Source organism: Fukomys damarensis, unplaced genomic scaffold (assembly GCF_012274545.1).
Source record: "Fukomys damarensis isolate Sample0158 unplaced genomic scaffold, DMR_v1.0_HiC HiC_scaffold_29, whole genome shotgun sequence".
NCBI classification, from domain to species: domain Eukaryota; kingdom Metazoa; phylum Chordata; class Mammalia; order Rodentia; family Bathyergidae; genus Fukomys; species Fukomys damarensis.
This window is the reverse complement of record NW_022900941.1, coordinates 30,121,219-30,134,509: the sequence shown is the minus strand read 5'-3', so window position 1 is coordinate 30,134,509 and position 13,291 is coordinate 30,121,219. Positions and strand designations below refer to the sequence as shown.

General features: G+C 43.3%; 1 protein-coding gene across 1 annotated transcript in view; it reads right to left on the bottom strand.

Annotated features, from left to right (window-relative positions):
- The window catches only part of Kif5c (kinesin family member 5C), a 148,275-nt gene extending 134,990 nt beyond the window's left edge, over positions 1 to 13,285 (bottom strand). Inside the window, exon 1 of the mRNA XM_010620975.1 lies at positions 13,127 to 13,285. Within this exon, the coding sequence (XP_010619277.1) occupies positions 13,127 to 13,252 (126 nt within the window). The 5' untranslated portion in view covers positions 13,253 to 13,285. The remainder of the gene's footprint in view (positions 1 to 13,126) is intronic.
- Between the last annotated feature and the right edge of the window lie 6 nt (positions 13,286 to 13,291).

Here is a 13,291-nt window from a genome sequence, read left to right as displayed (position 1 = left end):
GACATGCAAGTGGGTTACTGAAAAGCAGAACTAGGAAGATATCACACAACATGGAAAACCATTCAGGCAGTAAATTTATTTAAAAGAAGGAAAAGGCAGGACAGTATATCCATGATTAGACATACATTTTTTTCAGCACCAACCTAGAGGATTGAAAAAATAAAATGGATGGTGGACAGTGGTTAGATTTAGGTTGACTCTATTGCTGCTGTGCTTACATGTTACCTTTATATCAGGCTTTGCCATTTAGGAAAGAAGAAAAATCAATTCTGTGCCATACAAACAGGGTCTGGAGTGAGGGTGGGGAAGAGATTTTTCCAGCACAGAATCAAATTCTTTCTCCAAAGAGCTTCGTGGTCTTCACCTGCTAAGCAACCTCTTCCACACAGCCACTAACTGGGACAAAGAGGAGGCACCTTGTGAGAGACAAAAGCGGTTTCCTTGGCCCCTCCGACCCCCACCCCCAGTCTAATGGGCACTCGGGGGAGGGGTCATCAGAATATCTGGTGCAAAGGGGAAATGCATTTCCAGGACAGGAGGCTTCATCATTCCTGCAATAGCTAGTGACAGAATGGTGACAGAAGGTAAGTGGCAGATTTGCAATCACTGCGGCGTTCCTTGCCTGGAAATTGAAAACAGCCCTCCCAGGGAGGCGACACAGAGGAGCTGAGCAGGCACCCGAGCAGGAGCGAGCCCCGAGGGCCTGGCGTCCTCGTCCAGAGCTGGGGGCCATGAGGACCGACAAGCAGCAGGCAGAACCCTGGCATTTATCAGAAAGGATGCACCGTGTCACCTTTTGGTGTTCTCAGTGTCACCCAGTACAAACACATCACAAACCCGCTGTCGCAAAGGGCTTGTCTTTAATTACACGGAGGGGGGGCTGCTCCTCCCCGAGTTCTCAGCGGTAGCCTCAGTATCACATTTCCTGGAAGTGCGAGGAGGGGCAGCCTAAGAAGGAAAGGGAAGGGCCAGGTCTCTTCTCGGCGGCGATATTCATACTGAAATACGGGAAGCAGCTGTGTGGAATTGCAAAGCAACTGAAGCAAATTTTACATTTGCAAAGCAGATTTCTACCCAGCGTCAAGGTTAGGACCAAAAGGCCCCTCTGCCTGAAGTCTCCCAGAACAGAACTGGGCCCGCTTTCTGGGACTGAAGTGAGGCCTTATTTCCCCTTTTCTTTAGACAGAATTTGTGATTTTTAAAAAAATTTGTCCCTTCATATTGATGGAATCTCATCTTACTTATCAATATTGAGTACTGAGCTAAGCACACAGTAAGCCCTAATATACAGAGGTGAAATTTAAGTTAATAGTGCAAAATCAGAACACCACATCTAAGTTAGAGCAGTGCTATGCAAGACAAATACGAAGGCAGCCACACATACAAGCCACACATGCAATTTCAAATTTTCTAGTAGCCACATTTTTTAAAAGTACAGGTGGTGAATTTCACTTTATAAATATTATTTAATTCAGTATTTCCAAAATATTACTAATTTCAATGAATAACATATTTATTACAAATAATTACAAATATTAAAAGTGTTTATGAGATACTTCACATTCCTTATGTTGTTATTGTACTAAATCTTCAAAATCTAAGGTGTATTTTATATCTACTAAGCATTCCATTTTGATTATCACATTGCAAATACTCAACAGACAAATCCAACTAGTGGCCACCAGATTGGACCACTCAGGAGGAAGTATAAAATATCTCTTTATAAAAGGAAACACTTTTGTAGTAATAGTGAACTCATTTAATTTCAAGTTTTCCATTGTTTTTAGAAGAACTAAGGAAGTAAAAAAAAAAAAATCAATTTCCCCTCTGCAAGCTCTTTTTTTTTTTTTTAGTACCAGGAATCGAACTCAGGATCTTGTGCTTGTGAGGCAGGCAGCGGAACCACTGAGCTAACTCCCCGGCCCCTCAAGCTCTTTTAGATACATGTCTAGATCAGAAAAAAAAAATATTGTTTAAAATAGATCCCCAAGCAGGCTTTAACCAAGAGTCACATTTACTAAGGATACTTTTTACTAAGGAAAATTTAACAAACACATGAGCAAATAACTGTTGTTACTGTACAATAGGGTACTTTGGATGCTTTCCCCCTACTTGCTTGAACAGATAATTAACAGGCTGTGTTATTTAGTTTGGTAATTATCACTAAAGAACTAAACATCTCCTTTCTAAAGTCTACTTTTCACATATGTAAATGAACTATTAGTACTTAGAAGGATTTGAGGGTACCTTGGTGACATTAGTAGCAGAGACCTAGGAATGTCCAAGCCTCCCCTCCCTCACAGCCCACTCCTCGCTCTCTGCCCATCTACTGGATGAGTGAGTAGATGCACCAGGTATCCAACCACCACCTAGGTAGAGCCTCTGCACCCATCATCACAATAACCAAGCTCAGCCTAGGTCCTCAGTGAGGACCCTTACCTGCTTTTCCTACTTTCCACACTGTTATAACTTATATTTAGAACACACACACACACACACACACACACACACACACAAAGCCTCATGAGCTCATAGGTGGGACTTTAGGGAGGTACCTGGGTCATGGGTATGTGATATGGATTAAGCGTGTGATGACTGGGTTAGTACAGTGATGGTTTAACATAGATCTGAGTGTGGATAATGGGAAGGCCCACCCTGGATGTGAGTGGCACCAAGCAATAGGTTTGCAACTTGAATGGAATAAAGGAAAGGAAAGCTCACTGCTTTACTGTCTCCTGACTGCCACACTGTGAACTGTTTTTCCTCTCTGATACCCCTCTGCCACGCCACCCTGCCTTGGAGCCAGCTAATTATGGACTAAAACCTCTACAAAATGTGAGCACAAATAAACCTTTCCACCTTTAACTTTGTGTGTTGGGTATTTTGTCCCAGAAATGAGACTCTCACCTCACCACCCCATTCAACAGCACAGCACCTTCTAAACTTGAGACCAACTCAGTAGGGCTGGAGTTTGTGGACCCAGCCTGATTCACTCAGCTGCAAAAAGAGAGGAGGGGAAAACAGCCCCCACAGGCCATCCCAAGAAATGAGACCCTGCAGAGGTGAGGTGAGCACAGATGCCAGGCACAAGAAATCCTCAAAACGTCCTCTGCGTCCTTACCAACTAAACAGGTATCTTTCCCTCCTGCTGAGGCAGCACGCAGCTATGAAAGGGTAACAGAAGTCCCTTCCCCCACAACTATCCAAGTTTCTGATGTCAGATGGAGCTGTTATTTACCCATGTTCCCAGGTGAAAACCAATGGTCTCTGAGGAGTGAGGTGCCAGACAGGTCATGTTAGAGAAAAACTATGACACAACCTCCTCAGAGAATTAAACTGACTGCTCTGTGTTTCTACCAGAGCCATGAGGAGACCTGGAAAAGACAGAGATCGCTCACTGTATGAGAGAGCCTGGGCAAGGAAAAGATTTGTCAATGCCAAGCTGTGTGACCAAAATCTTTTAAGTTAAATGCTTCTAAAATAATATTATTGATCCACAGATCTTAAAGACATTACCCTGGTATGCATTTTTAAAACACGGATTTTGGGGCTTTGGTTTTCATTTATACTCTCTCACCTACCCCACCTCCAAAGGTACTCTCTCCTACTCCAAAAATTTTTTTAAATGAGAAAAGTAATAAGAAATATAAAGAGAACTACTTATGTTTTCCCTTCAAGATTGGGCTGGGCTGGGCTGGTGATTTAGTTCAGTGGTTCCGCCACCTGCTTCCCAAATGCAAAGTCCTGAGTTCGATCCCGATACCAAAAAAATAAAGTATTGGGTTGGGCTGAATGTTGATCTCACATACATATCTTCCGCTCAGCCCTCTAATTTTATTTTTCCAATATTTGGCTCACAGCAAGGACAGACATTCACTGACTGAAAAGAAAACATGAAAATCATTTAGACATATCTAAAAGAATTGCTCCAAATGTATCTGGTGCCAATTAATACTGGTAGAGACTGAGGTTAGAAACAAATGAGATACCTTTGCCTATTTTCCTAAACATTTACCCAAGGTGACTAAATGCAGAAGCAGCAGCAACAAGGAAAAGCCACAAAGCACGAGGTTCTTTCAAGTCTTCGGGGAAACTACTGCAAAGCATGAACTTGCTGACTGACTGCCAAGGATAGGGGAGCCGGGACTGAGAATGTTAGCCAGCCCTGAGTACAACACGTGTTTGGACTGAACAGCAGCTGGGCACTGGGCAAGTAAATCACAGCAATGCCTCCCCACGTAGTGTCAAGCTGGAAAACTATTAGTAATGGTAGTTTGAATTTAAGCAAACCAATGGTAAGAAGGAATTTATGAGGCATTGAGTACTTGTCAGTAAGGGCATATTTTTAATACTTTAGCTGTGATAATGTTTTGTGGTTGTGTTACAAACAGAGTCCTGGCTTTTTAGAGATACATACTGAAGTTTGGGGCTCAAATGATGTGACATTTCACATTAAAGCAACCTGGTGAGTATGGGGGGAGAGGTTAGAAAAGTATAGGGAAAATGATCATTTGCTGATGATGATTAAGACTGGGTACATGGGGATACATTTTATTATTCTTTATAGTTTCATGTATATTTGAAATTTTCTGTATTTTTTAAGAGTTCCTAGTAATCAAGGAGAAAGGTAGAAAACCTCCCAACCCTACCATTCTGGGAAGACTATTTTGCCTCTCCTCAGCTCCCCATTGCCTAGAAGGCATCACAGAACATCCATTCAGTGTCAGCACCATGAAGAAAGGGCACATCTACCCTATTTTTCTCTAAAACTACAATCTTGGTCTCTATCTGTCCACCTCAAGAGAGATTTAGCCTTTGATCGCCTCCAAGAAATAGCCTTTGGGATATTGAAACTGACAAGAGACAGCCTATAAAATCCTACGGTTTACATTAAAAGTCTGAAGGCATTGCCGTGTTTTGGATCTGGAGGTTAATAGTGCATGACGAAGCACACGCTCTTGGTAAGAATTTAATTTAGCACAGACATGGATGCCTTATGAGACAAACCGGCAGCAATTCCATGGGGTGAGTGGCGAAGTGAAACTATAAAACAGAAGACAATTCCCCATCTCTAAATTGCTTCCTCCCCAAACTGGATGCCTTAAGGTTATCTGCATAACCTTCTACCCAGCAATCCCAATTCTAGGAATGTAGTCTAACAAAATAATTGGGCAAATGCACAAAGAGGTAGGGTGCACAGATGTTGATCACATCTTTGTAATAGAAAACTCAAATGCCCATCAATAAGACATAAAGTATTGATAAGACACAAAATAAAATTACAAGCAACCTTTTAAAATGATGTCTGCAGCATGACCATTTAGTAGAACAGGTTTCAGAATAGATCTTATAAAGTATCTTTGTTTTAAACAATGTATGGTAAGAATAGAAAAGAGCTGATGTATGTGATAAAATGTTAACAGTGGTGTTTTCTGCTTAATACTATTAAATAATTTTACCCTCTTCATGATTTTCTGCATGGTCTGAATTTTTTTTTTCAATGTGCATGCTATATATTAAGATCCCCCCACTCCAACCCACCAACAAAAAGCTTTTTTCTTTTTTGGTTCTGGGGACTGAACTCAGGTCCTTGTGTTGTGGGGTGACGGGGGGGGGGAATATTTTTTCAAGACAATAACAATGAAAGCGCTTAAGTAGGAAAGACGTTATCACAGCTGAGCAGACATCAAGGTGGCAATCCAAGCAAACTCTGGGCTCTGACAGCCAGTGGATCGGTCCTTTTATTTCTTTCCCAGGACATCTTGTACTGACTGAGCAACTACAGTGTACCAAGGCACTGCTGCAGGCCTCAGAGATGGAATAAATGCAATGTGATTTCCCACCCTCAAGGGGTTTTCAGCGTCACTGGAAAAAAGGGCACATTTACCCAAATAAATGAAATACAGAGCTCGGGAAGTGTAGGGAGAAAGCTAACTCTGCCCCACTGGCAGGAGTGGAAGAGAAAAGCTGGTCAGTCTCAGAAGAGGTTCTGAGGGAGGAGACTGCAGGCTGAGGCACATTTGCTTTGTGGCTACCATTCCAGGCATGTGGGGTGCTATGAGCAACTGAGGGGTGTGGAGGCACCGAGTAGTAGCCTAGTCTTTGGGGGTAACAGGAACCTGAGGTTAGGCTAGGGAAATGGGTGGACCCAGATACAAAGAGTCACCAAGCAACATCTGGTGTCCAGCCTGAGGGCACCAGGGACACTCTGAAGGGTCTGATTTTCCCAAAGTGGGTCCAAACACAGGGCAGAGAAGTAGCTATTGATGGGCCTTATAACAATGCTAGGGTTCTGAATGTCTGCCCTGGCTCAGTGCCTGTGCCCAGTACTCTATGTTCACAAGCTGTTTAAACATGGCGATACGTGACACAGGGACTGTTGTTGTCCTCCCTATGTCACAGGTGAGAAAGCTGGAACTTAGTGTGGGTTAGTAATTTTCCCAGGGTAACAGAGCTGAGAAGCAGCAGAGCTGAAGTTCGTCACGGGCCGACTGATACCCAGTTTTGGTGATGGGGAGATGCTATCATGAACCTCAACCTGTTTCTTCCCAAGATCTCAGTGGTATTTACAAGCCACCACAAACTCGCAGCTTAAAGGGAATGTGGTTAATATCCAGCAAGTAGGTTAAGGGGAGAACTTTCTCAGCACACACACACACACACACACACACACACACCACACACACAAATGACAATGAAAAAACCTGAAAGAAGATGAAATTGGATCCATTAAGAGGCTGTTTTTTTTTTAAATTCAAGAGAAACCATTAACCACTGGGAATAGGTAATTTTGTTTTTGCTTTTTTAATAAGTAGACACACGTGGGAAATCTGAGGCAGGGGAGGGGTAGGGTAGGAGGTCCAACTTTAAGCAGGGAAGAAAAACTGAGAATAGAAAGTATTATCATCAAATTGGAGAGATGGCCCAGACAAGTACAAGTAGAGGCACAGCAAAAACTGCAATGATACCCAAGATATTTAAGGAAATGCAGAAACTGGCATTTATGGTGACGATGACAGGTAGAGAAAAAAAGCTTTGGCCAAGATATATTTACTAAGTAACTATATAACCACATACAGTAAACTAGACAAAAACATTTTTGAAAAAGCTCCTGCCCACTGCCCAAGCCTATAATTTATATTAAGCACACACACATAATCACTGCAGATGATGTCATCAATAACTAAATGGAACATGAGCGTCAACTTCAGTGCCACAGATAAGATGGAAAGAGTGGCTATGTCCAGTAGGAGAACGGGGTGAACAAATGTTTAATGCAATGCAAATGCAAGAAGAGTTTTCAGGGAATTATTGCCAAAGTAGGGTAATAATTTGGGAGAACAAAGCTAATTTTGGAAACAAGGAAAACTATAAGGGAAACAGGAAACAAGAGAGATAATTAACACTGATTGAGCATTTTCTCTGTACCAGGCACTGTGTGATCACTTCATTTATTTCATTCTAACAATTTTGTGAGATAAGTAATTATCTCCACTTAAAATATGAAAAAACTGAGGCTCAGAAAATCTAAGCAACTGGAAAAATGCCTCACAGTAAGTCCATACTGTTCTGGTTGCCTCTTCTAGCTGCCTCTACCTACCCCTTCCTTTATGTAGCACCAACTAAGTGATCACTGGGACTAGTGAGTGGTCCCCAGTGACAGGTGCCAAATTACAGCTACTCCACTGTTTTCTCGTTCCAGGACTTGAGGGTATACTTACAGAAAACCACTGAACCATTATCAGGGGAGATAAACACCTCTGAACTTAGGGCACAGAGAAACAAAGGACCGTTATACCCAGACACTACTAGATTAGAATGCGCTTGAACAAAGTGACTGACTAAACTAAACTAACTTAAAGTGTTACTGCTTTTAGGTGAGAATGCAAAGCCGTACAACCACTTTGGAAAACAGTCTGGCAGTTTCTTATAGAGTTAAACATATAGTTACCGTATGATCTAGCAATCCCACTTCTGGGAAGTTACCCAAGAGAAGCAAAAATTTACACTCACAAAAACCTATATGCAAAGGTTTAAAGCAGCTTTACTCATAATCACTCCAAACTAGTAACAATTCACATGTCCCTGAACAGGTGAATGGATAACATGTGATATATCTATGCATCGGAAAACTGCTTGGAAAAAAAATGCAGTATTAACACAGGCAACATAAGTAAATCTGAAAGTATTCTTGTGTGAAAGAATCCAGAATTCAGACTTTAAAAGATATTTAATATATGATTTCACCTTATGATAATCTGGAAAAGCAAAATTATGGACAAGTGGTTAAAATAATGGCCCCAAGAGATGTCCACACCCACTGGTCCCCAGAATCTGCGCGCATTAATGTTACACGGTAAAAGGGACTTTGTACATGGAATTTCAGACCTTAATCTCCAAACTGCTCACTCAGGCCTGGATTTGGTCTCTGTCCCAGCCACTCCCAGTCTATCCACAGCAAGAGCTAATCTAAGCTTCCTGATGACCAAGGCCACTGGCCAGCACAGAGCTTGTGATTTACATTTTGCTGTGACACTCAAACAGGTTAGAATCTACACTGCCTCAAAAGGAAACATCCGTCTTTAAACAAGACATGCATTCTCAGATTGGCAAACACTGAAAAACCTAATGATTGAAAACTGTTTCAAAGAACTACTGGAAACTGCCCAAATCAGAGATCTTCCGTCAATGCTGTTGCTTCAAACTAAGAGGCAGAGCCCAAAGGAATAGATGACTCACCAGGACTTTTAGCAGCCAACAGAGGTGTCCTCTGAGAAATGCAATAAATCCAATATTTTTCTCTAAAAAAGTCAATGTTTTACAAATGGTACCCCTTTTGTAAGAGGTACACACTACCCTCCACTTGTAGCTCACCATCAGTGTCAGTAACTCTCCTAATTTTTATCAAAACTGAGTGCACAGGCCGGGGATTTAGATCAGTGGTGCTGCCACCTGCCTCACAAATGCAAGGACCCGAGTTCGATTCCCACTACCAAAAAAAAAAAAAAAAAAAAAAAAACTGAATTCAGCTCTTTCCCAGTTTTCTTATAGCATTTTTAGTATATATTCTCTTACCAGGCCTGCTCAGAGGAATAGCACTTCTCTTTTTAAAAAAATTTTTTTAAAACTATTCCTCACAGCCTACAGTCAACCAAAAGTCCATATTATCTTATTTTGTGTTATAGTTTAGATATGAAATGTCCCCCCAGAAGACTCATGTGTTAAGATGTTGGGCTTTTGGGAAGCGACTGGATCAGAGGCAATACAGCTGACTTGTTGTTAGCAGGTAGAATCTAGTAAGGGGTGTGTCACTAGAGGCAGCATGCATGACCTGAAGTCTATGTTTCTCTCCCCAGCTCCTTCCTTGGCTCACTCTGCTTCCTGGACACCCCGATAGGAGCAGCTTTCCTCCGAGCCAGACCACCACGCCATTTCTGCATTTGAGCCTGCCAACCATGGACTGAAACTTCTGCAACTGTAAACCAAAATAAAACTCTTCTCCTTTAGGTTGTGGGTGTCAGGTATTTTGTCCCAGAGAGGAGGAAAGTGACTAAGACAATAAGTTAAATATGTCAAAGTAAAGGTTCCCAGAACCAGCAAAGAGATCAATAAATATTTAAGTGCTTTCTGAGAACAGAGTGCTGGGAAGTATAAAAAAGCAAGCACGGATGGTCCTTGTCACTACACATGGCTTACAATATCACTAGATATACAATCAAAACTAATAATAATCTAAAAATTATGAGGTCATGTGCAAAACAATTGTTTCAGTCACTCGAAATAGGGAGAGAATGTTTGTAGCTAGGAAGATGAGAGGAAAAGAGATTTACATGGGAGATGGACAAAAATGCAGAAACTGTAGCGATGATTCCTCCAAGATGGGACAAGTTTCTTAAAAGAAAAACCTAGAAATGTCACCTGCAAAACCTCTCCTGAATACAACTCCATAAGAATGAACAGGACTTTTTTTAAAGGAAAAAAGTGAATTCAGTTTCAAAATTATTTTCTGGGGAAGGCAGAGGAAGGGGATTTAAAAAAAAACAACAAGTTGTAATATGCATATGTAACTACCCCCAAGATGACTGTAAACTGCCCAAATTGCAAACATGTACTAAAAATCAATAATGTAATAATAAATAATAATAATGTCTGGGATTCTGAATGTAGGCTGTACTGAAAGAAAAACTGACTACATTTCTGTTTTGTTTTGTTTTGTTTTGTTTTTGGTACCGGAAGTGAACTCGGGTTCTTGCGCTTGCGAAGCAGATGCCACAACCACTGAACTAAATCCCCGGCTACATTTCTGGATGGTTCTGGGTTCTCTGGTCATTCCCATCCAGTCTGTGCCCCATTTGAACTTGACTTGGCACCTTTCTACCCAGTGCATCAGCATAGTACAAATTACAGAGCTGTATTTAGATCCACATTATTAATTAACAACAGGAAGGGTTCTAACACCAGCCAAACCAAGTTTCGACATGGGTTAGCATCTGGCAATCTTCAGCTCCGTAGCCTCATTCACCAAGAGATATTCAAAACAATGTTCCTACCAGCACTATCCAAGGCAGCCCCAAAGTGAAACTAATTATTTATCAACAGTTACTGGATAAATAAATTGTGGAAAATTCATATCATGAAATACTACAGAATGAGAATGAATTTGACAAACAGTCTTGGTCACAAAAAAAAAAAAAAAAACCCACCAAAAAGAACATACTATATGCTTTTATCTATATAAAGTTTAAAAAGAAAACAAGTATCAAGAATCAGAACAGTATTTACTGTGACAGAAGAGAAATTAAGAACTAGAATCCCGAATACCTCTTTCTTAGTCTGTAAAGTTGTTATAAGGAGCATTTACTTTATGAAAAGTCATTGGGCTGTACAATTCATGATAACACTTTCTATATGAATACCTCATTTCAATGAAAACTGTCTACTGTGTTAAAGGATGAGGAAATATAATTTTATAATTAAAAAGTAACAGCTGGGGATTTACCTCACTGTTGGCGCTATCTACCTCGCAAGCACAAGGTCCCAAGTTTGATCCCCCAAACCAAAAAAAAAAAAAGCAACTGTTCACATTCATAATTTTGTTTAAATGTCTTATGTATGTGTATGTTCATTTTCTTTAGTCAATAGTGTGTATTGTATTTAGACAGAAAATCAATATATTCCCTTGGTAATGCCATAATAGTAAACAAGGAAATTTATTAATGCTAAAAATAAAGGTCTCTGCTTTGCCCATGGATTAGGGATGATTTATTACTCCACTTCATTGGTCCTCGTAGGAGATGAGGAGGGAGGGAATGAAAGGGAGGAGGAGAGAAGGGAAAAGAAGGGGTGGGGAGAACTTCGGACTCTAAAACCTTCGGAGGAAAAAAACCAGGGTCACTAGTATATGTCCAATGCTGCCCAAATTTCTGTTAAAAATTTTGTACCAGCCAAAGGGCAAAAACTACATGTCCGCAGTAACTCTCGTCTGTGAAGAACAAGGTCAGGAAAGAGCAGATCAGTCTGTGGACAGATTCTGGCTGACAGTTCTAACCCCAGCAAGCCACTGTCTGCTCCAGGTACTCCCTATATATAGCACTAACTATAAAAATTCCTTCCTAGTCAATAATGGTAGAACACATCTTCTCTGCAAGTAAACCCTAAGCTAGGTCTCAAAATGAATGGCCATCCACATAGCACTGGAGATCAGGGTTTCCTAGTGACTGGAAATGCGGTGGAATTGAGCAGTACTGGGGTAAGTGCCTTCTTAAGCAGGTACAGGATAAAGCCCGAAGGCCACAGCTTTGCTTGGGTTCCCCTATCGCGGCGCTGCTCAACGGGTACAGCCAGTACCTGGGACTGCGGCAGACAACCTTGGCAAAAATGCAGGGGACAGCTTGGGCCCAAAAAGTCAGGCTCTGGCGCTAGAGAAAGGCCAGGTGCTCTCCTCTGATAACCTCGGAAAATTGTCACCTGTCAATCACTTGACCTAAATACACCAGTCACTAGGGGGAAGGGGGGAGGGGGTTAGTTGGAGCATGCTCAGTGATCAGGATGACATCACTTAATCAATGCTGGGGACGGGAAGGCTGCATCAGCAGCCTGGAGCGGGTTGCCAGGAACGTGTCAGCCGGGACTGGGAGGTTCGCATTAACTTGCTCCCTTCCCACGCGACTCGCATACAAAAGGGGGACCCCATCAGCCACACAGCGGAGGGTCAAGGAGGGGGAGGGGGACAGGGCTGGTGTATTTAATGACAAACTTCTTTAGGAACTAAAATCTTTCCCCACCCCCAGCAGCCTGGGCTAGAGGGAGACCAAGTGGGGGAAGGGAGGAAAGGTGGAAAGGGCGATCAAGAGGGAGGGGACCCCAAGTCACACAGAGTAACTTCTGCTCTAGGCACTGAGGGAGGGGCTGTTTGGCCGCTCTCTGTGTGCCCTCGACCCACAGATGTGGACACAGCCTCCTTTCCACCCAGCACGAAGCATAAGTCACGATCTGCGGACACCAGGTGTCAGCGTGGGGGCTGCGGTCGTCCATGCAAAGAGGGCACACAGCCAGGGCATCCTGGGGTGACAGGAAGCTGAAACAGACACACCAGGCCTCCTGGGGTCACTAAGACCACCAATATTCCCTTCCACCCTCCACCTTCCGCGGGCTGAGCAAGGTGAAATACCGCGGGGTGTCGCGTCTACAGGCCCACAGGAGGTCACTTCTTTTTTCTTCCTCTTTCGCTAAAGTCGTGATAATAAGAAACAAAAATGTTCGACAGATCGAACTAGTGTCTGGAAGCGTTTGTGGGTGGCGGAGCTTTAAACTCTGAATGGGGGCCTGGGCACCCAGGCTTGCGGGTAACCTGAACACACTACCCACCGGGTGGCGAGTGAGGGAACAATAGGCCCACCCTGGCCCCCACCCCGCGAACAATGGCGGATCGATCCGTCCTCGCCCCCAGCTCATCCCCAGCCCCGGGCCCGCCCAGTGTCCCCAGCGGAGGCGCGAGGGGCCTCTCGCGTGTCCACCCGGGAGGGAGCCCCAGGGGCGTCCGAGGGGGCGGCTCGAACATCTCCGCCCTGTCTGGGGTGTCGGGGCGCCGGGCGAAGCAGGGGGGTCAGACGCTCTGGCCACTTACCCCGATCACCACGGTCTCGTCGCCTTTGAATTTGGGGATGAATTTGTCTCCGCGGAGGATCTCCGCTTCGTTGAGGGGCCGGAACCTGCACATCACTTTGATGCTGCATTCGGCTGGATCCGCCATCGCGGCCGGCTACGGGGAGGGGGCGCGGGAATGGGTGGG